The sequence below is a fragment of the Salvia miltiorrhiza genome, chromosome 2, assembly GCF_028751815.1.
Source record: "Salvia miltiorrhiza cultivar Shanhuang (shh) chromosome 2, IMPLAD_Smil_shh, whole genome shotgun sequence".
NCBI lineage: Eukaryota > Viridiplantae > Streptophyta > Magnoliopsida > Lamiales > Lamiaceae > Salvia > Salvia miltiorrhiza.
The window spans coordinates 15,451,660-15,473,613 of NC_080388.1; the positions used below are offsets into that span (position 1 = coordinate 15,451,660).

At 38.0% G+C, this 21,954-nt stretch overlaps 3 protein-coding genes across 3 annotated transcripts; all 3 read left to right on the forward strand.

Moving 5' to 3' along the window:
* The first annotated feature begins 11,590 nt into the window (after positions 1-11,590).
* LOC131008046 (zinc finger BED domain-containing protein RICESLEEPER 4-like) lies at positions 11,591-12,770 on the forward strand. The gene is made up of 2 exons (XM_057934949.1): positions 11,591-11,708; positions 12,158-12,770. The coding sequence occupies exon 2, from the start codon at positions 12,168-12,170 to the stop codon at positions 12,768-12,770; it is 603 nt and encodes a 200-aa protein (XP_057790932.1). The 5' UTR covers positions 11,591-11,708; positions 12,158-12,167.
* Positions 12,771-12,784: 14 nt separating this feature from the next.
* LOC131011347 (zinc finger BED domain-containing protein RICESLEEPER 2-like) lies at positions 12,785-14,963 on the forward strand. Its single transcript, XM_057939136.1, has 3 exons — positions 12,785-13,826; positions 14,415-14,736; positions 14,825-14,963. The coding sequence occupies exons 1-3, from the start codon at positions 12,819-12,821 to the stop codon at positions 14,899-14,901; spliced, it is 1,407 nt and encodes a 468-aa protein (XP_057795119.1). The 5' UTR covers positions 12,785-12,818; the 3' UTR covers positions 14,902-14,963.
* A 5,968-nt stretch (positions 14,964-20,931) lies between these two features.
* Positions 20,932-21,711, forward strand: LOC131008047 (uncharacterized). Its single transcript, XM_057934950.1, has one exon. It carries the CDS (start codon positions 20,932-20,934, stop codon positions 21,709-21,711), a length of 780 nt encoding a protein of 259 aa, XP_057790933.1.
* The last annotated feature ends 243 nt before the right edge of the window (positions 21,712-21,954 follow it).

Here is a 21,954-nt window from a genome sequence, read left to right on the forward strand (position 1 = left end):
GTATTTTTAAAAGGCTATTTTTTGTGAGTCCCTTTTATTCTTATTTCAATTATTGCTTCATTGTTTTAAATGGCAGCATGAATTATCAAGATAAAATTAATATTGCAATTGAAGAAGACATAGATGAAGAACTTGAGGATGAAATCGAAACAAAGATGGAGATTGAACTTTCTGATCATGCTAGGCAATTGATGGAAGCAGCTAAGGTAGTTATCACTCTATTGGGAAATATTATGACGCTACATCCGACTGCTGACAACTCTCTGATGCGACGACCAAAGACTAGGGAAGGATTCCGTTTTATTACAAGAATGATGGATGGAGATCCGAGCCAGTTTCGACAGTTGTATAGAATGTATCCTGACGTCTTCATCAAATTATGCCAGATCATTAGGGAGAAAGCCCATATGGATGATACACGATACACAACTGTTGAAGAAATGTTGGCAACATTCCTCATCATTGTAGGGCACAACGATCGTTATTGTAACGTTCGTGAAAGGTTTGGTCGTTCGCATTTTGCTGCTAGTCAGAACTTCAACAAAATCTTGAGAGCATTGAACACCATAGCACCGGACATGATGGTTAAGCCGACTGGCGCAATACCCGCTAAAATTCGGAAAAGTACCAGATTTTATCCTTACTTCAAGGTATAATATTTCTGCTCTTGTATTATATTAAATATTTTTGGTTTTTGTATAACACATTCACCTATTATTTTAGGATTGTATCGGGGCTATAGATGGCACTCATATCCCGGCCATGATAAGAGGTAAAGACGTGAGCTGTTATCGTAACCGTCATGGGGTGAATTCGCAAAATGTTTTGGCAGCTTGCAACTTTGATTTGCAGTTCATCTATGTGCTTAGTGGATGGGAAGGCTCAGCCCATGATTCCAAAATTTTAAGTGATGCATTGTCTAGACCAAATGGACTCCACGTGCCTCAAGGTAAATATTTTCTAGTAGATTGTGGATTTGCTAATCGTCGTCAGTTTTTGGCTCTGTTACGTGGCGTTCGATATCATCTCAAAGATTTCGGTGGTGACGGTCGTCATCCAAGAAATGCAGATGAGTTGTTCAATCTTCGACACGCATCATTGCGAAACGTGATTGAATGAATTTTTGGAATCTTCAAATCACGTTTCACAATTTTCAAAACAGCTCCTCCGTTCCCATTTCAAACACAAGCAGAGTTAGTTTTGGCTTGTGCTGGATTGCATAACTTTCTCCGAAAGGAGTGTCGTTCTGATGAATTTCCAGTCGAAGTTGAAGAAGGAAATGTTGCACCAGATGTTGAGAACGATACAGACATATTGGAATATCTTTCTCAAAGCCAACTGTCCCAGCGGAATGAAGCGAATATATGGAGAACAAATATTGCTAATGCTATGTGGCAAAATAGACAAATATCTGAAACCGATCAAGATGGTCAGGCGGAGACCGAAGATAATATTATGGGCGGTGTTTTGATGGATGTGGTTGAATTAACGTTTTTTTTTCAATGTTGGATGTTTTATGGATGTTGATGTTATTTTTAGATTTTTTTTAATGGATATTGGTTGATTTTATTGAGCATGAATTATATAATTTAGGGGTGTATTAATTGGGGATTTGATGAAATCCACGAAATTGAGCATGAATTAGGGGGTATTTGTTTGGGATTTACAGAATTCGTGCATTCTGACTTGGGCTTCCAGCGGCAGCTGGAAGCCCAAGTCAGAATGCTCGAATTCTGGGGATTTACTCAAATCCCTAACAAATACATCCCCTAATTCATATTTTTTCGGGTTGCTTATGTTACAAATTTGTGTATATTTTTTTATTTTCACTTCATCATTCGTTATATTTATGTAAAATTGTATGATCATAAAAACATAATAACATGATTAAAATGTAATGAAAACATGAAACTCATGAATCAAATGCAAACATAATTCATGAATCAAATGCAAACATAATTCATGAAAACAAACATTAATCATTGTTCAAATCCAAAACATTAATCATCAACCAAATTCAAAAGATAAAATTATCCAAACTCATAAAACAATGTCAACATTAATATAAAAACTCAGAAACGTGGTCTCCAAGAATCCCACTGGCGCTGCAACTCGGCAATCTGCTGGTCTTGTGCATCAAAGCGAGCATTCATATCATCCCTCATTGATGTCATCGAGGAGTCAAAATGAGCTCGGAATGCTCCCATGGATGAATCAAAGTGTGCACGGAATGATGTGAGATCATTCTGAACCTGCTGATAGTAGTCTCTCGACATTGAACCACCAGTTGCTCGCTCTCCATTCCCCTCGTCTTCTTCCTCTGCCTCTTCGGCTTTCTCTTCAGCTTCTTCTTCGTTCTCCTCTTCTTCATCATCACCGGCGGTCCCAGATGGACCGATACCAGGATCAATGCGGGGACGACAGCCTGCTGCAATCTCGGAGTGTATGTAGTTAACTACACAACTCCTCTTCTCATGAGGAACCAGCGTGTATCGGTCAGAAATCAATTGAGCTCCTCTGAGCTCACTATAATCAATGTACTCACCATGCAGCTCATTCTGACCATGCTGAGGCCCCTCTGTCGCAGCAAGAACTCCAAACTTGTGTGCCAAACCAGTGATAATAGTAGCGAAAGAATCATGGGCAGTAGGGCGCTTCTTCGCCCGAATTATAGCAGCCCAAATAAACTGTGAGATGCACACTTTTGTTCCATCTAAAGCACACTCCAGCACAAATACCTCATATGCATTCACCTTATTCGCCTGCTCCTTTCCAGACACATTATATGCAAGAAATTTATGAACAATAGCCAGCGCCGGATCCGTAATGTACCCACTAGGCATACCCGAACTATCCCAATTATCACAGCCAGTCAATCGATTCCACACTTGATTAACATTCTATCCCCGAGGTTTATCAGATAATCCACCAATACTGAAACCAAAAACAGCTTTCATTCTAGCCAAACTAATTTTATACTCTCGCTCATACATCCTAGCTTTAAATCCATTTCATATCACCACTCATTTCCACAGTAGTCATGAACTCATAACATAGAGGATCATACCCAGAAAATTCAATATTTTTAGCATACTCTTTCATCCCTAGATTCTTCAAATACAAACCAACTTGCCGCTTATGTTTCAAATCAGTAATCAAGTCCCAATCTAAGTAATGCGGACAAGTAATGTAGTTCAAGTTGAATTTCTTAAATATTTCTCCCTCTAGTTCGCTTTGCAATTCAAATGGATATTCATACCTTTCGCTCAAAGTTTGCTCCTCCTCGCCTCTACGGACGTTTGCGTTCTTCATTCGGACCATTATGTCACTGAAGGTGATTTTAGAGGGTGGTGGTATGGAAGAACTGTCGTTGAAGGTGATTTTTTTGGCTGTTCTCAGTTCTGGAGCGGCGCAAGGTTTTGAGAAGTCTGTAAATTAGGGCACCAGCGCCCGTTGAGCCTTTATATATAACTTATTCCCAGCGCTCGCTGGAACCCAGCGGTCGCTGGGTTTCTAGCGGTGCTGGGACTCAGCGGGCGTTGGTTTTCATGGATTTCAATTCCAGAATTATTCCCTAAAATCTTCAAAAATCAGTGAAAATCGGGGTGAAATCCAACCACGAATTCTTTGAAAGTCGTCTGGAATCTATGTGAATTCCATGGACTTTTAAAGTCTGTGGAAATCCACAACGAATACACCCCCCTAAATTGTACTCCCTCCGTCCCCCAAATAACTTCACATATTTTCTTTTTGGGCCATCTCCCAAATAACTTCCTATCCATTTTGAAACACTACCCCACCACTAATAATACTTCATTTATTCTTACTTTTCATCTTTTCATCAGTCACAATACTAATTATAACACATTTTCACCACTTCGAATATTAATTATAACATTTTTTCACTGCTTCCAGTACACTCAACAATTTTATCTTAAAACCCGTGCCCTTCCCTCCTAGGAAGTTATTTGGAGGATGGAGGGAGTATTAGTTTTTAGTATCAATGCTAAATTGTATTAGAATGTATGAGCAACTTGGAGTTTGCTACAAAACATCATTTATTCCAACATAGCGAATTATTGTATCAAATGTATTACTAACACACCATCATATAAATATGCAACTATAGCTATCGAGAACCAAAGGTATATTGTCAAGGCCATGAGATAGAGAGTAGAGAGAGATAGAAAGAGTTGACAAGGTAGAGATGAAATTGTGGGTGCAGCTAGCCGTGGAGGAAAGAGTAGAGAGAATGCAGATGGACTGTATTGTGAGGATTTTGCTTAAGTCTCTATTTATAATTGATAAGAACAATTCATTTGGTACTGGCCATCATCCGATTAGGTTGTTAAAAGAAAAGGAAGAGCGTTTGATTCCAAAGAATGAGATTTTCCGAGGAATGAAGGACTTATCCCAAGAATGAAGGACTAAAAATGTAGGGTGAGAATGATCAAGAAGCTAGGAGTTAATCAAGCTAATAATAATCCTAAAAAATTTATAAAACTAATCTTGGGTGATGGCTTGGTAAGTTAATGAGTATTCCTTACATTTAAGTTGTTGTGGTGATGTTTTGATATTCTATGATTATGCAGATAGGTTCAAACATGTGCTTCAAGAGGGTAGTGTTTACATGGTAAAATGAACTTATGTTTATGATCCAAAGCACTATAGGAATCCAATTATGACATGTAATTACCATATGGACATTCATAAAATGTACTTCGGTGAAGGAAGAACCAAATGATTCGATACCTACTGGTCGATTAAGTTTTAAAAGAACTCCAAGTTACGAGTTCCACAATTTCCTCTCATCAAAGATATAGATCAGTTAAGATAAAAAAAAAACTTAATTATTGGTATTTATTTCTATGTATGATAGCAATATTTTGGGGATGACTGAGACTATTTTGATGGGAGAGCTTCGTGCTTTGTTGCTTGAACGATCTGGGTCCGATTGAGGTGTTCTCGAATTCGCTCCTAGCAATTCATGTTCTCCAGGAACATCACCGTGGCATGGATTCGTTGAATGATGAGCTCTTTGAGGCTTTTTGTCGAATTAAAGCGAGTGTTGTTTTTTAGTTCTTTCATGTTCATAGAGAGGGCAATCGTGCCGCTCATGTTTTAGCAAATTTCGCTGCTTTGTCGGATGGTTGAAAGATCTGGAAGTCGGATTTTCCAATGTGGCTCACAGATGTTTCTCATCGTGATTTGATATAATATATTGTTTCGGTTAAAAAAAAGATAGCAACATTTTGTGTGAGTTTATGAAAAGAATCATTATACTTATTGTATTTGAGAGTGAGATCATTTTAGTGTGGCTTAAATGTTAAATAATCATTTTCTTCTCCTACTTAGGTATTGTTTGTTTCATTATTGCTACCCAAGAACCGTCAGAGGATATGGTAAAGTGATTCGTGATTATACGGCTAGTGATACATAATATGTTAAATATGTGACATATTTATGTTTTTTCTATTTCTTTACATATGTTTACAATGACGTATTTCATGGAAATGTAGGTTGGAATCCTATGTGGTAACATTTAAGTAAGATTTTGTATCAGATGAATTTCGTTTCTAATATTCACCATAGTTAACAATATTAACACAATCAAAATGTTGATGTCCTACAACAATTAGGCTCAATAAACTAGAAGAAATAGAACCTTGTGGCAGGAACACCAAAGAAGACCAAAACGACTCAAGCTAAGGGTACCAAACTAAAAATAAGAGGAAAACTATTGTAATTATATAGACACTTACTGCAAGTTTAATGTGCTTTGTATATAGGAAAAAGGTGCATATTGGCCCCCGAAGTAGTAGCCCCTATAGCGTATAACCCCTCTTACTCACTGTGTGTGCAACTAAACCCCTGAACTCTGAGAAAAGGGTGCAAATTCCCCCCTCTGACCTAACGCCGTTAAGTGTCCGTTAACGTTTAGGTTTAATTGCACCCTCTACTTCAAGGGGTGGATCTGCACCTTAATTTTTTTTTTTTTTTTATATAATTTCAGCAACCCACCTCCGGCATCAACTTAACCGCCCCCATACTCATCGATTATGACTTGCACCTTGTCAGCTCGCACGCGCCCAATCTCTTGGTTGTCGACTGCCCACCGCTTACATGCAGCAACGCCGCCAGCTTCTTCACCGCCCCGCACAACAGCATCTCCTCCAACACCTTAACCTTTTAGGCTTATCTTATGATATTAATTGTGTATATATTTATCTATATAATATATATTTATTTTTGAATAATTATTAAAACTCTAGATAATAATTATGAATTTATTTTTGGTTAATTTAATATTTGTAAATTTATTTTAAAAGAAAAAAAAGAATGGATCCGGGTCAGGACTCGAGACCCTGTGAATCTAATGGATCTGGACATGAATCTCGTTTTTTTGAACCTAATGGATTTGGACCGGATCCTGACCTAAGTAAAAAGATACGGATATTGATTTGGACCAAGCAGGATTCGATCCAGGTCCACATCTAGAATTGGTGATGCTGCTGCATGTCGGCGATAAGCAGTCGACGATCAAGAGATTGAGCGCGTGCGAGCTGACAAAGTGTAAGTTGGAGCCGATGAGTACGGGGGGCGGTTAAGTTGATGCCGGAGGTGGGTTACTGAAATTATAAAAATAAAAAAATAAAATAAGGTGCAGATCCACCCCTGAAGTAGAGGGTGCAATTAAACCCAAACGTTAACGTACACTTAACGGCGTTAGGTCAGAGAGGGGAATTTGCACCCTTTTCTCGGAGTTCAGGGGTTTAGTTGCACACACAGTGAGTAAGAGAGGTTATATGCTATAGGGGCTACTACTTCGGGGGCCAATCTGCACCTTTTCCCTTGTATATATGATGCATAATGTCTTAAAAGATACTCCTTCCATCCCATTAAACTTGTCCCATTTCTTTTGGGCACGGTTATTAAGGAGAGTATAATTAGTGTAGTAAAAGTGTGTAAAGGTGTGAGGTCGTATTATTTGTAGTGTAAAATCATTACCAAATATAGAAAAAAGATAAGATCAATGGGACAGAGGGAGTACTTAAGTAGTTTATATATAAAATGTATTGTATAGATTGTGTTATTTTTATGAGTATACAAATTAAAAGCTCCCAACTATATTTATAAGGGAAAAGGTGCAGATTGGCCCCCGAAGTAGTAGCCCTTACAGTGTATAACCCCTCTTACTCACTGTGTGTGCAACTAAACCCCCGAACTCAAAAAAACGGCTCAATTAAGCCCCTCTGACCAAACGACGTTATCCCATCGTTAGTCAACCATTTTTTTTAATTTAATATGGTGCCCACATTAGAGAAGTGCCTACTTGAAGAAGGAGCTCCATGAATCCTCTCCGGCGAAGGCGCTGCTTGTGGCGGAAGCTCAGGAGCAAAGCAGTCTCGTGAAGACGTACGAGATCACGAGTAAAAAGCTCAATTCTCTGGTGATGCTCAAGGAATCATAGATCATGTTTTTGAAGGAGAAGTTGGTAGAGATCAATGGCGACTGCAAGCTGCTCGACAAAGGGCTCAACTCGAGCGGAGGACAGTTGACGTTACCCGATGGTGCGGAGCTGTTGAGGCTGAGGCCAAGCCATTTCGTCGCGCTGCTTTGGTATGCAGTGAAGTTGGTTCGGAGCTTCGTTCGATTTTTCGTCAATGAGATGGAGTCTGAGGATTAGGATTTGGACGCTGCCGCAGCTTCGATCCAACCGGCGTCTCGTATTGGGAGCGGAGTCACATTTGCTTCGCGTTCGAGTCCTTCGTTTCGATTGCCCCTATTGGGAGCGAATGCCATGGTTTAGCAACCGAATAATTCCTATGTCGTGTCACTCTTCAAAGACATAAATTAGTTATTGGTAGATGAGCTTTACTGAGAGCACCAAGACCAGTATCTGTAATGATCAGCACCTCCGGAGGTCAGTTTAGTGAGGCGAGATATGTAGTCAAGTTCCTGCTGCAACTATATGTATCCAAAGTAGATGAAGCCAATAATAGCCAATTTCAACTCGGCCAATCATGTCATGAAATGCCAAGTCTGACAACAATGGTGCTTTGAGAATTAAGTTCCAGCTTCTTCTAATTGTAGCACAAGATATGAAAATCCCGCATCACTAACTTTACTGAACGTAACCCACCAACTATACCCACCAAGTCTTCTAATTAGTTCTAATCTCGCCGCTGAGAATATGGTATCTAGTAGAAGAAAGCCGTCTAAAATTTGGAGAATATGGTATCTGGTATAAGAATATGGGGGAGTCGTTCTTCGGCTATCTGAATCAGAGAAAGTTGGTGAGATCCGGCGAGCTGCCGGAGACGATGTTCTTCGCTGCATTCGTGGAGATGGCGAAGCGCGTGTGGTTGCTGCACAATTTAGGGTTGGGAGCAATGTGGGCCCCACAATTTAATTAAAAAAAATTGTTAACTAACGGTGGGATAATGCCGTTTGGTCAGAGGGGCTTAATTGAGCCATTTTTTTTTTAGTTTGGGGGTTGAGTTGCACACACAGTGAGTAAGAGAGGTTATACGCTATAAGGGCTACTACATTGGGGGCCAATCTGCACATTTTCCCTATTTATATTGTAACCTACAAGTTATAGTATAATATGGTTGCACTTAGAAATGATTTGACCAACATTGTTATTGATTCAATAATTCACAGAGCAATTATAGAAACACCGTGTCCTATGCAGTGCGAAATTTCTAGAGTATGTATATATATATATATATATATACTGAATTGATATATACAAATGTGATGCCTTGAAAAGACGGAAACAATAATTATATAAACAATAATAATAATAATAAAATGTAAACAACAATATTATCTATGTAGACGAGCCGAGGCAAGAATTAAACTCTTTATCTGCAAGACAAAAATGATCTGTTACTGGTGCTTGTGGTTTATAGTATATGTCCCCAAGATACAACAGCTAGGTTGAACTCGATATGTTGCATTGCATGTCGATGTTATGGCGAGCTACTCGATATTCAGGATTAAACATCACTCCTAGGACTTGAACTACATGCAAAATATGATAGTGCTTTCGAACACGATCGAAACAGTATCTTGAATGAAGTATCGAATGAATCGAATGATTCTCTAACGAATGAATGAAATATGCATCCTAAGGCTCTCTATGTATAGCCAGAAGGTGGTTGTTCGTGAAGGGGTGCGAATTGAACATGTGCACTGGTTGGGCTCGAAGGGGTGCAAGCAATTGGACCCGGACAATTGTGCAACCCCTGACTCTGGGTCAAGCGTGTGTCACCTACAAGCCAACTATCGATACCTACGTTCCATGTGGCGCAATTGTTGCCACGTTCGCACCATGTGGCGCAACCACTGCCACGCGTGTCTGCCATCTGCCACATCACCATCCACACCGAATCGCACCGAGTCTATGCCCAAGCCGCCTAGCCACCGGACCATCACCGAGCCACATCTACGAGTCACTTAACCAAATATTTTGGCTCCTCAATGCTCCTCGCAATGATGCGCACATGCAAAGTGCACCTCAAAGTGCCCATTGCGACGTGCGTCTCAAAGCTCTCATTGTAACAAGTACGACATGCACGTGCCTGACACCGGTACGAATCTAGATCTAGACTCGAAGTCAGACTTGGACTCGGATGGTGCTATGCACCATCCTCATAGAGTAACTCAAAAGTCCCACTAGAGTGCACCATAGTGGTACACTTGATTATCTCATTTTCATGAGATAAGACTTGTAAATGGTTTGGGAGTTCTTTACTTTTCCAATGTGAGATACTTTAACTTCCACATTCTCAAGCATTAAAATGCTTCTCAAATACCAAACTTCATGTATTAATTGTTCATTCATTACTACTTGGAAATGAACAATCAAATACAATATTTTAATGTGCTTTAAATGTATATTTCAAATCTACAAAAAAATCCACAAATCCCAACGGATTTACCATAATTAATTTATGGATTAAAAATATTTATATTCAATATTTCCAACAATTCTCCACATGAATGACAAATTACTGTAAGACATGAATATTCAGTCCCGACGACCCATTATTGCATCTGGATAGATAGTTTTGGCTTTGAACCTTCCATAGTGTAGTGCTATCGGATTTATTCGCTACTCGGTGAACATGATGTCTTGAACTGGATAACTTTTGTGTAAACCAAGACAATAACACACATAATCATAGATCTAATATCTTTTCATTCTCATAGTTGTGTCATTTTCAACCTTGGACCATATCTTGGATTCATAAGTGTTATCGCTGAAGTGGCTCCACTTCTCACTTATATAGGTTGTCGCCTTATAAAAAGTATCCTATCGTACTCCACCTTTACAAAGGCTATAGGAATCATTAAAAGCTTTTGAAAGCTTAACCTTACCACACTCTGCAGATTTGTACTTGGGCAGAACGAGAATGAATTTTATAGTTGTGATTCCAAGTGCACAAAAAATCATTCATAATTTAGTTGTCTCTTTGAACCAAGTTCTTGGGATCTGCAATCATAATGGTTGAGTATTCATTATAAGTGTTCTTCGATTTGTGGATTTTATCCATTCCCTTTCCTGCATAATTAATCATCATTTATCTTTTGTGATGGTCATTTGTGATAATTTTTATTTTCTCTTATAAAAAATCTCATTCTTTGTGATCAATTATTTATCGTTTTCTTCTAACGATGTTTCATATATTACTGTTGGGAAAATAATAGAAATATCCTTTCCTTGTTTTGATGATCCCAAAACACTTAGTTTATTCTTCACTCGACTAGAGTATTTCTGAACTCAAATGTTAGAGTTCCTCTTATTAGCTTGACTGAAGACTGAAGAGGCAAAGACTGAAGATTGAAGACTGAAGACTAAAGACTGAAGACTGAAGATTGAAGACTGAAGACTGAAGACTGAACACTAAAGACTGAAGACCAAGAAATTCAAGACTGTTGACTCGCACTGAAGGACACGTATGCTGAAGTATCAGTGTTAAGAAAACACTGATACATGCCACGTTGGATAAAGTAGGACTGACCCTTAAGTAAAGTATCAGATAGAAACCTCGAACTAATTATCTGTCTCAAACTAATTTTTAGTTTAAGGTTGTCTCACTCATTTTAAATGAAGCCAGTCAACTCAGACAACTGCAATGCGCAGATATGTAGAATCGCCCTTCAGAATACGAAGTTTCCTTTTCCGTGCTACTTTTCTCTGCAGCACCCTCTCTCGCAGAGGAAAGGACGGTACCTTGTTTTTTTTGGAGAGAACGAAGACTGAGGACCTTAGCCGAAATTCAAATTTGAGTCACAACTAGAGCTGTCAAAATCGGCCCGGCCCGATGGGCCGGCCCGGTCCGCCCGGGTTTAGGACTGGGTTGGGCTCTAAAACTAGAGGCCCATAAAAAACCGGGCCTAAAAAGCCCGCCCAGTGAGCCCGTCGGGCTTATCGGGTTTTCGGGCTAAAAAGCCCGGGGTTTTCGGGCTTTTTAGCCCGCCCGAAATTAATTAATTAATAATTAAATTATATATTTTAAAAATCATAAATATTAAAATTAAAATCTTAAAAGTTAAAACCCTAGCAGTAACTAATACGGTAATACCCTAAATCCTAATCACTATTGCTAATTTGAAATCAAAGCGCCGCTGTACATTGATCCATCCAAATCTCCTATCTGAATTCTAAACCATTGGCCCCTGCTGCTGCACATACGGTAAGTAATATGGCTTGTTTGAGATTTATGGTTTGCAAAATAACAAATTTGATTTAAAGAAACTTGGTTTCTTGACAGTTAAGGTCATGGCTTACGTGTGGAGTTCCTTCCAAAAAATCTCATCGTGGACTAGTTGTTGCCAACTAAGTGTTGGTGATTATTAAATTGAATAAACTTGTAGCAATTAATAATATGAGCATAGCATTTGTCTATTAGATCAAAAGTCCATGCATGCATCCTACATGGGTGGCCGACACCCTTAAATTATGTGATAATCTTTCCAACAACATTATATCAAATATAGCTAGCTAGAATGTGTTTGATTTTATCATGTGATTGAAATTTCAGTTTGTGATTTATGAAAAGTGAAAGATATTGCAAAATATGATGGTTTGCTTGTGATTTATGGTTTTCTTTTGATTAATAATAATTTTGTTTTTCTATTTAAGGATTACAATAATGGATGGAATTCAAAATTTGGAGAATACGGATGATGATGTGCAAGTGGTGGAATCGGTTAATGCTCCGCCCTCTAAGAGCACTCCACATCCAGGTACTAGTACTACTTCTAAAAGTACTAAAAATGCCAGAGAGAATGATGAAGAAGTTAGTAAGGGAGCTAAAAAACCTAGGTCTGAAGTGTGGAATTTCTTTGATAAGGTCGGCAAAGTAAATGGGGTAGAAAAATGTAAATGCAAACACTGCCATAAGCTATTTACTTGTAAAGTTGAGTCTGGAACCACTCATTTAAGACGTCATACGGATAAATGTTTTAAAACCCCTCAGTATCATGATGTGAGTGCTTTGTTGGATAATCAAGCCACATTATTGAAGAAATGGAAATTTGATAGTAAGGCATATCGAGATGGATTGGCTAAAGCTATTATTAAGCATGATCTTCCATTCAATTATGCTGAATATGATGGGGTAAATGAGGTGAATAAGATTATTAATCCAGAATTCAAGCCTGTTTGTAGAAACACAGCTAGAACTGATTGTTTGAAAGTATACCATTCTGAAAAGGCGAAGCTTAAGTGTTTGTTAGCTTCTCATAATGGGTGAATTTGTTTGACGTCTGATTGTTGGACTGCTGTGACTACACAAGGTTATATGAGTGTGACTGCACATTTCTTTGATTCAAAGTGGAAGTTGCATAACAAGTTACTTTCATTTTGTGAACTAGATACACCACATTCAGGGCTTGAATTATCTTCTAAACTTCTTGGTGTGCTTAAAGATTGGGGGATAGAATCTAAAATCTTTTCACTCACATTGGATAATGCAAGTTCTTGTGATAGTATGGTGAGAATTTTAAGAGATAGATTGAATTTGCAAGATGCCTTATTATGTCGAGGTGAGTTCTTTCATGTGAGGTGTAGTGCTCATATTTTGAACTTAATTGTTCAAGAAGGTTTAAAGGCTGTGGATGATGCTTTGAAAAGAATTAGAAATAGTGTGAAATATGTGAAGGCATCCGATGGGAGGTTGAGGGATTTTCAAAAATGTGTAGAAGAGGTGCACTTAAGTAATGTTGGTGGGAGTTTCTTAAGGTTGGATGTGTGCACTAGATGGAATTCGACATATATGATGCTTGAAAGTGCTATCAAATATCGTAAGGCATTTACTACTTTGAGTTATAATGATCCCAACTACAAGTTTTGCCCGAGTGATGAAGAGTGGGAAAGAGCAGAAAGGATTTGTAAATTATTAGCCCCATTTTACACTATCACTAACTTGATATCTGGATCATCTTATCCCACCTCTAATTTGTATTTCAAGGAAATTACAACAATTGAGATGAAGTTGAATGATTTTCTAAGTTCTAATGATGAGGTGATCAAGGATATGGCGAGAAAGATGAAGGTTAAGTTTGATAAGTATTGGGAGTCATACTCCACTACTCTTGCACTTGGATGTGTTCTTGATCCAAAAAGGAAGTTGGCATTCTTGCTCTATGTGTACAAAAAGCTTTACCCCAATGACTATGAAGCAAAGTTAAAAATTGTGAAGGACGCATTGTATAAACTTTTTGCTGAGTATGAACGAGTTGGAGCTTTAAATTCACGTATGACTCCAATCACAAGTTCATCATCTATAAATGTAGCTCCTGATATGGATGTAAGTCTTCTTGCTTTAATTTTATTACACATTTTAAATTCACGTATGACTATTAATCGCATTTATCATAGAATATAATTTATTACATGACAAAGTAGTCAAATTCTTGAATAAAGGGTCTGACCGTGCGTGTGAGGCTGAACTCTCTTCCTTTTGTTTTCTAATATTTTATCACATAAATTTTATATGAATTTGTTTTAGGAGGTATCCTTAAATAGTGCATGTGTGCATTCTTATAAATACTAATGCCATCATGCATCTGACCATGTCGTTTATCTGTTCTCACCTTTAAGTTGTTTTAGTTTTTTTTTTTAAACTAGAAATATAACTTATCATATATACTACTTCATGGGAGTCACGTGATTAAAATGAAGAAACAAAACTTAGCAAGAAGAATAAATAACTGCAATAGCAAAAAGAATTATTTAATAATGTGACTCCTTGTCCATTTCATGTAAGAATGAGAGAAAGTAAGGCAGTAAGGTCTATCGCATCCTTATGTTCATATTTTTCTTAGTGTAGTTTTTTTTATCTCATTATTAAATTTGGCATTGTTTACGATATATATGTATATATATTTCTTTGTAGGAGTATGATAAAGAATTTCTACAACAATCAGCTTGCACCGATGAATCTGAGCTTGATTTGTATTTGGAAGATAAGACTACTTTAGATGTCATTGATTATTGGAAATTGAGTGCTAAACGATTTCCCCGGCTTGCAATGATGGCTTCTGATATCTTAAGTATTCCAATCACAACTGTGGCTTCAGAATCAACATTTAGCATTGGTGGTCGCATCTTGCACAAGTATAGGAATTGTTTGCTTCCCGAAAATGTACAAGCACTCATTTGCACTCGAAATTGGTTGCATGGTTTTGAAGTTGCTGCTGGACCTGGTGATGATTCTGGTAATAATATTTATCTTACTCATTATTTATTTATATTTTGTTCTTTAATTTCTTATTATTTTTTTTATTTTTTTATTTTGTAATACAGATGAGCAGGATTCTGAAGAAAGTCGATTGTCCAAGGAAGATTCAAACATTGTCGATGTTGAATCATTGGAATCTTGATTCTTAAGTCTATTTTGTATTCTACTTTTATTTTGTTTGGATTTGTTGGTGACCTCTTATCAGATTATTTAGTTTAATTAATTTCTATTTAATTTTGTTTGGATTCGTACAACTTTTTAAATTCATGGAGTTATTTATTTCTACATAATTTTGCTTTGATTCGTTGCTTCACAAGTGGTATGTATTTAATAGACTAATAGTAATAGGCTATTTAAATTCATGAAGTTAGTTAATCTTTCTAATTTAAATTATTTTTATAACAATTTTTTTTTTTTTAAAAATATGGGCGGGTTTGGCCCGACCGCCCGATGGCCCGATAGGGGCTGGGCTGGGCCTAGAATTTTGCAGCCCGATTTGATTTTGGGCCGGCCCGGTCCGGCCCGATAAAAGTCAAAGCCCGGTGGGTTCGGGCCGGGCCGGCCCGACCCGTACCGTTTGACACCTCTAGTCACAACGACAGAAATCTAAAGACTATCCTCCTCCAACGGATCTTTCTCAAGACACTGCCTATAAATAGAGCTCAAGGATCAACCTCATTCTTCACCGATTTAACGCACAAAGCTGAAACTTTGTCGAACTCAAGAGTCAAGCTAATCCACTACATTCAAGTTTGAATCGAAGAAGAGAATACCCATTGCTGTGACTATCAGTCTACACTGATAATATACATTCTCTTAGTTGTTCTAGGCATATACATTCATATCCTAAGCCTAAAAACTGATTACTGAGATCCTGTTCCCAGTAATCCTAGTTGAAAATTCGAACCCTTTTCAAAGAGAGTTTGAGAGAGTGTTCGAGACAGTTGTTTGAACACTAGGTTGTTTAGCACTCGCAAGCTAGACGTGTGGTTTACTTAGCACCAGCAAGCTAAGGAAGAGAAGTCCAATAGTTGTTGGCACTGAAACGAGTGTTTCAGTTGTAAGGTTTGGTGTGCACCCGTAAGCACGACCTTAATCTATTGTTAATGTGATCTACTGACCGTGGACGTAGGAATCAGGATTCCGAACCATGTAAAAATGATTGTGTTGTTTACTGATTTCAATATTTCAGTTTATACTTGCGCACTCAATTTGTCTTACACTGAAAACTGATAACCTAAAGGATAAACCCTAAAACTGATAATCTGATTCTCTAAAGGCTATTTCTTAAATCGCTTCCGCTTAAGTGTTATTAGTCCAACTGACAAGTGTAAGGACAGTCAGTAGGATTTCTAACACTACTCTGATTTGAAAATTGAAAAGACTGCACCCCTAACTGGACTTCAGTTTGTCGACTAGTTCCTCACACTAATGTTACCAGACTGATTCATTATCAGTCACATCCTTTACCTTTTCCTAAACTGATTCTATCTCTCACTAAACATCAGTTTCAGTTTCTATTTTCACTAATTCCAATTTCAGTTTTAGTTTTCTCAGAAATAGCCTACTAGTGTATCCCCCATACACCAGTTCAGTACCCCACCGGGACCCATCAATTACTAAACGATATTGCACTATATTATTTTTAGTAAATTCATCATTTGTAAAAGTAATGTAGACAAACTTTCTTTATTGTCCTAGTATTATTTTACATGCATGTTTACTAGACAATATCCTTCAGTATTGTCCTAGTAGCATTTTTCGATAACCAAGTTAATTAAATAATGTAGTTTTTATCGTTCTAATAATCATATGAATTTCTTCAACGATATCGGACTTATCGTTTTGACTTGACTATGTAAACCAGTTCTTTTAATAATGTCTGAGACATTCCTCATAGTTAACGATCATTCTCAATGATCATAAATAGATTCCCCCACATTTCAGTGTATATCTATATATGCTTTTAATGATCATTCACGTTTCACCACATATTGATATCATAAACCTTTAATATACTACTTTCCTATGTAGTCGATTATGTAGAAAATATCACATGTGATTTTTTTTTTAACTTTTAATCCCGAGGATTAAATATTTTATTTCCTATGTACTTGAAATAAATAACTTCTCATTAATCATACCACATTTAATTCTTCAATTAAATATTTTTACTTCAATGAGATTCATTTATTACTACATAAGAACTTTGGTTTCTCACACCAACTCACACTTGTAATAAATTTTGTTGTCTTACTACATCATTTTCAGATTATCTATTTCCCAATAGGCTAATCAAATTTCATTTAGGCTGATTAAAAATTGGAACATGCACAAATGGAAGGTGTTGATAATCTAGTTGCGACATTCCAATTCTCCATGTTTCCAAGAGAATGCCGCTGCAACATTGTATACATCGGCATTGTCCATCTCCCAAGGTGGGTTGGTATTTGTTAGAAAATCGTCCAATCCTATAGTTGTTAAGTAAAACAACATTTTGGTCTTCCACCGAATGTAGTTGTGAGCTTTGCCGGTGAATTTCTCCGGCCTTTTCACTATGGATGAATCTGTGCTTTCCAACGACATCAAATTTTTGTCTTGCGATTGTTATATATATCTACGCAATAGATATATATACAAATGTGATGCCTTGAAAAGACGAAAACAACAATAATATAAAATAATAATAATAAACTATAAATAATACTTACTTTTTATCCGCAAAACAAAAATGTTGCGCTATTGGTGCTTGCGGTCTATAGCATATGTCTCTAAGATATAACGGCTAGGTTGAACTCGATATGTTGCACCACATGTCGATGTTCCGACGAGCTACTTGATATTCGTGACTGAACATCACTCCTAGGACTCGAACTACATGAAAAATATGATATTATTTTTTTAATAAGATCGAAACGGTATGCTGAATGAGTATCGAATGAATCGAATTGATTCTCGAATGAGTGAATGAAATTTGCATCATGGGGCTCTTTATTTGTAGCCAGAAGGTGGTGTTCTTGAAGGGGTGCGAATTGAACAGGTGCACTGGTTGGGCTCGAAGAGGTGCAAGCAGTTGGACCCGAACAAGTGCAACCCCTGACTTAGGGTCAGGCATGTGTCACCCACAAGCCAACTGTCGCTGCCTACCTGCCATGTGGCGCAACTACTTCTACACATGTCCTCTCTCTGCCATGTCACCATCGACATCGAACCGCACTGAGTCTGTGCGCGAGCCGCCAAGCCACATCCACGAGTCATATAGCTAAAACGTTTGGCTCATCAATGTACGTGCAAAGTACAAAGTGCGCCTCAAAGCGTCCATTACGACAAGTGCGATGTGCCCAGCACTGGCACCTGATGGTGCTACCTCGTAGGAAATGGGTTAGCCATAAAATGGTTTACTCAAAAGTTGTACTAGGCTGCACCATAGTGGTGCACACTTAATTATCTCATTCTCATGAGATAAGACTTATAAATGGTATGGGAGTTCTTTACTTTTCTAATGTGGGATACTTAAACTTTCCACATTCTCAAGCATTAAAATGCTTCTCAAACACCAAACTTCATGTATTAATTGCTCATTCATTACTAATTGGAAATGACACTATTTTAATGTGCTTGAAATGTAGATTCCAAATCTACAAACAAATCTCCACAAACCCAACGCATTTTCCATAATTAATTTATGGATTTACACTATTTATATTCAATATTTCCAACATATAATATACCTATGACACCCTAATATCTTGTTTGGTAAGAAGTAATACGAACACACGATCCTCTATAAATTTAAAGCCCGAAAATATTATAATGATTTGAGGGATTCTGTATACCGCCTACAGAGGTGGTATACATAATATGTATCTTAATTATAACTTTATGAAATTAGGGTTTTCGTCGCCGCCATTCAGCCGATCACTCTCATAGATATCCGGGGCGAGGGGGGGCAAGGCTTAGATAGGCAGGGGCGGATCCAGGAATTTTGTTGGGGTGGAGGGGGGAACCTGTACGGGAATTTTGGATATAATATATAGTACTAAATAAATAATTATTTTTTTGTCATTAGTTCAACCATAATAATAAAAACGTACAATAGTTTCATTCATTAAATGTCTATTACGTTACAAATATTCTATGAATAGATAGTTGGTGAACCCGAGCTAGTCATCTCTGTTTGAATAAGCAATGATAATTGATTTCGACATGTACTCATTGACTGAAAACGTTGCAAAATCTTCTCGTTGTCAATTGTTGAGAAAATTTATTTCACAATATACATGACCAAACTGTCATTTATCCACTCATCTTTCATACAGTTTTGCAAATCAGTCTTAACAATCTTCATTGCAGAAAATGCTCTCTCAACAGAAGCAGTAGCTACGGGTAAAACTAATGTCATCTAAATCATTCGAAAAACCAATTAAAAACTAAATGATTACCACTTTTAATCATTTCCTGAGCAAGACTTCCCAAATTGGTAATTGCTGAAAATTGAGAATCATGCCGAACAAATGCTATGAAATTACAGAGTTGTTGTGGAAGATATAGACAACCACCTAAAAAACCAATGCACAATATGCACATTAATAATGAAATCACGAAGTAATTGTGGAAATAATAAATAATCACCATTAAAAAATCACCCACTAAACAACAAATCAACAACTTCACGAATTTTGTATCTTCACGTCACATATTAAAAAATCGGCCATTGCTCACAATTTTACATCTTCACGAATTTTGCATCTTCACTTCACATATTAAAAAATCGGCCATTGCTCACAATCACAAATCAAATTTTCTTTTTGCAAAATCACACAATTACATATGAAATCGTCCAAATCGGCCATTGGCCACAAATCGAATTTATAGCTTACAATTTACAAATTTATTGTGGAGCACCCAAATCGGCGGTGACGCAGCGGTGAACTGTGACTGCGAGCAGCCGACGGTCATGCTCAGCTTCCTCGACGCGGCACCGGTGGTCGTGCTCAGCCTCCTAGACGCGGTGGTGGTGTGGGCGGAAGGCAAGAAGCTGCTCAAGGTTTGTATTCGAAAGGCTTTTAGAATTCTGATCTGGTTCCACATTTATAGATTTATTTTATTATTTTATTTTATATATATTAAAAGAAATTCAAAATTTGGAAGGGGGGGAGGGCTAGAGCTCCCTAGCCCCCTGGATCCACCACTGTAGACAGGGCGGCGAGGATTTATCTATCCATTGCCGGTCGTCGTCGTAAGGAGGGGGCGCCGCTATGAAATGAGTGGTAAAGAGGAGAGATTTCAAATTAAAGTTTCAACCGGTGTGTGGCGTGAGAACATTCGATCGAGAGAGAGAGAGAGAGGCAGAGAGAAAGAGTAGGGCAACTGAAGTGTGAGAGAATAATCGAGAGAAAAAATGAATTTAGGCTACCAACAACGGTGACCTTTGTTAAAGGTCACCAGCTACACGACAAATCAATTTTTATTTAAAATAATGAGAAAAGGCATGGAATTGCTTGACCTAGGTGGATGCCCGCCTCGCGGGTCACCATTTTGATGTTAAGTAATATGCTGCCATGTGTCCCTTTATTTTATTTATTTTTAGCTTTATTTTAATAAAATTAAATTTATATATTTATAATAAAGAAAATACTATTAAAATTATATCAAAATTCTTATTAATTTGAACTTTATAAATAGAACTCAAATTTTCGTTCATTCACACACAAACTAAATTTCTCACTTCTCCTCAATTTCATTTCATTTTGAGTTATGGATCCAAATCATCCCAATTATTTCTATCCAAATTCCCAAAATTATCCTAACTCTCAAGATTCTGCAAATTTTACTTCTTATCCAACTCCTCATCTTTTTTCAAATTTTGAAGACCAAGCAAATTCTCAATTTTATCAAAGCCAATTTTCTCCAAATCTAAGTCAAATTCCCACATCTCAAAGAATTTCTACATCAGAAAATGTCTCCCGCAATTTGTTCTTGGGTGTTCAACGCCCAAACAAAAATCAGAAAGGGGCAAAAAATATAACTTGGTGTGTTAAAGAAGATGTAGCCCTTATGTCATCTTGGATCTATGCTAGCGAAGATAGCATTCGAGGAAAAAATCAAAAAGGGGAATCGCTTTGGGCACGCGTGAATAAATTTTATCACATAACTCAAGCAGAAAATCCCAATGAGCTCAATGAGCGAAACACGCTGGAAACGTCTTAATGAAAATGCAAACAAATGGGTTGTTGCTTGCAGGGAGGCAAATGCTCGAAGAAGGAGTGGAATGAGCGACAACGATGTTGAGAAAGAAGCTCATTCCATTTACGAAGCAGGTGGAAGCAAATTTCAAGATTTGGTTGTATTTAATGAAGTTATGAGTAAACATCCCAAGTGGAATGTTTATGATACAACACCAATTTTTCCTCATGCAAGTGAAGATGTTGATAACCATGAAAGTGGTGGCAGCTCAAAAAGATCAAAGACTTCAGAAGATGGGGGGTTTTCTGTCCCCTCCAATCCAGAAACTCCAACATCTGAACAATCAACCGCAACTCGTCCAATTGGCAGAGATAAGGCAAAAAGGAAAGGAAAAGGTAAGGCCTCACAATCTGAATCTACTAATGAACCTGTTGTTGCTGCAGAAATTCGTGCAATGAGACTCACTAGAGATGCCGAAGCTGAGTTAATAAAGACTCGAATCGAACTAGAGCGCGAAAAGTTGCAAAGAAACGCAATGAAGATGAAAGAAAAAATGTTGCTTCAATTGTTGGCGAAAGATCACTTATCTCCGGAGGACGAAGAGATGAAACGTCAACTAACTAAGATTGTGTTTGGAGAATTTGAGAACCAATTCCTCCCAGCCTCCTCTCACCCTCTCGACCAGACGGCTATCGGCGAAGAGCGCCGACGCCGCCCCTGCTCCAGCGAGCAGCCCGCCGCCGCCGCCGTCTCCCTGATCCGGTGAGCAGCCAGCCGTCGCCTCCAGCCCGACGCCTCGTCCCTCCCCCGAGGCGCAAGGGAAGTTGAGCCACGTTTCCGCTTTACGGCTCAGTCGATCTGATGTGTTAAGGCTTCGGGAGGATCTGCGAGTAATGTTGCAGTAGCTCTTGCGAGTTTGGAGGGCAAACTTGGGGATGGTGCCTTTGGCCGATCCTTGTATTTTCTCAACACCAACAGAGTGCAAACAAGATCTGCAATCAGCTCCTCC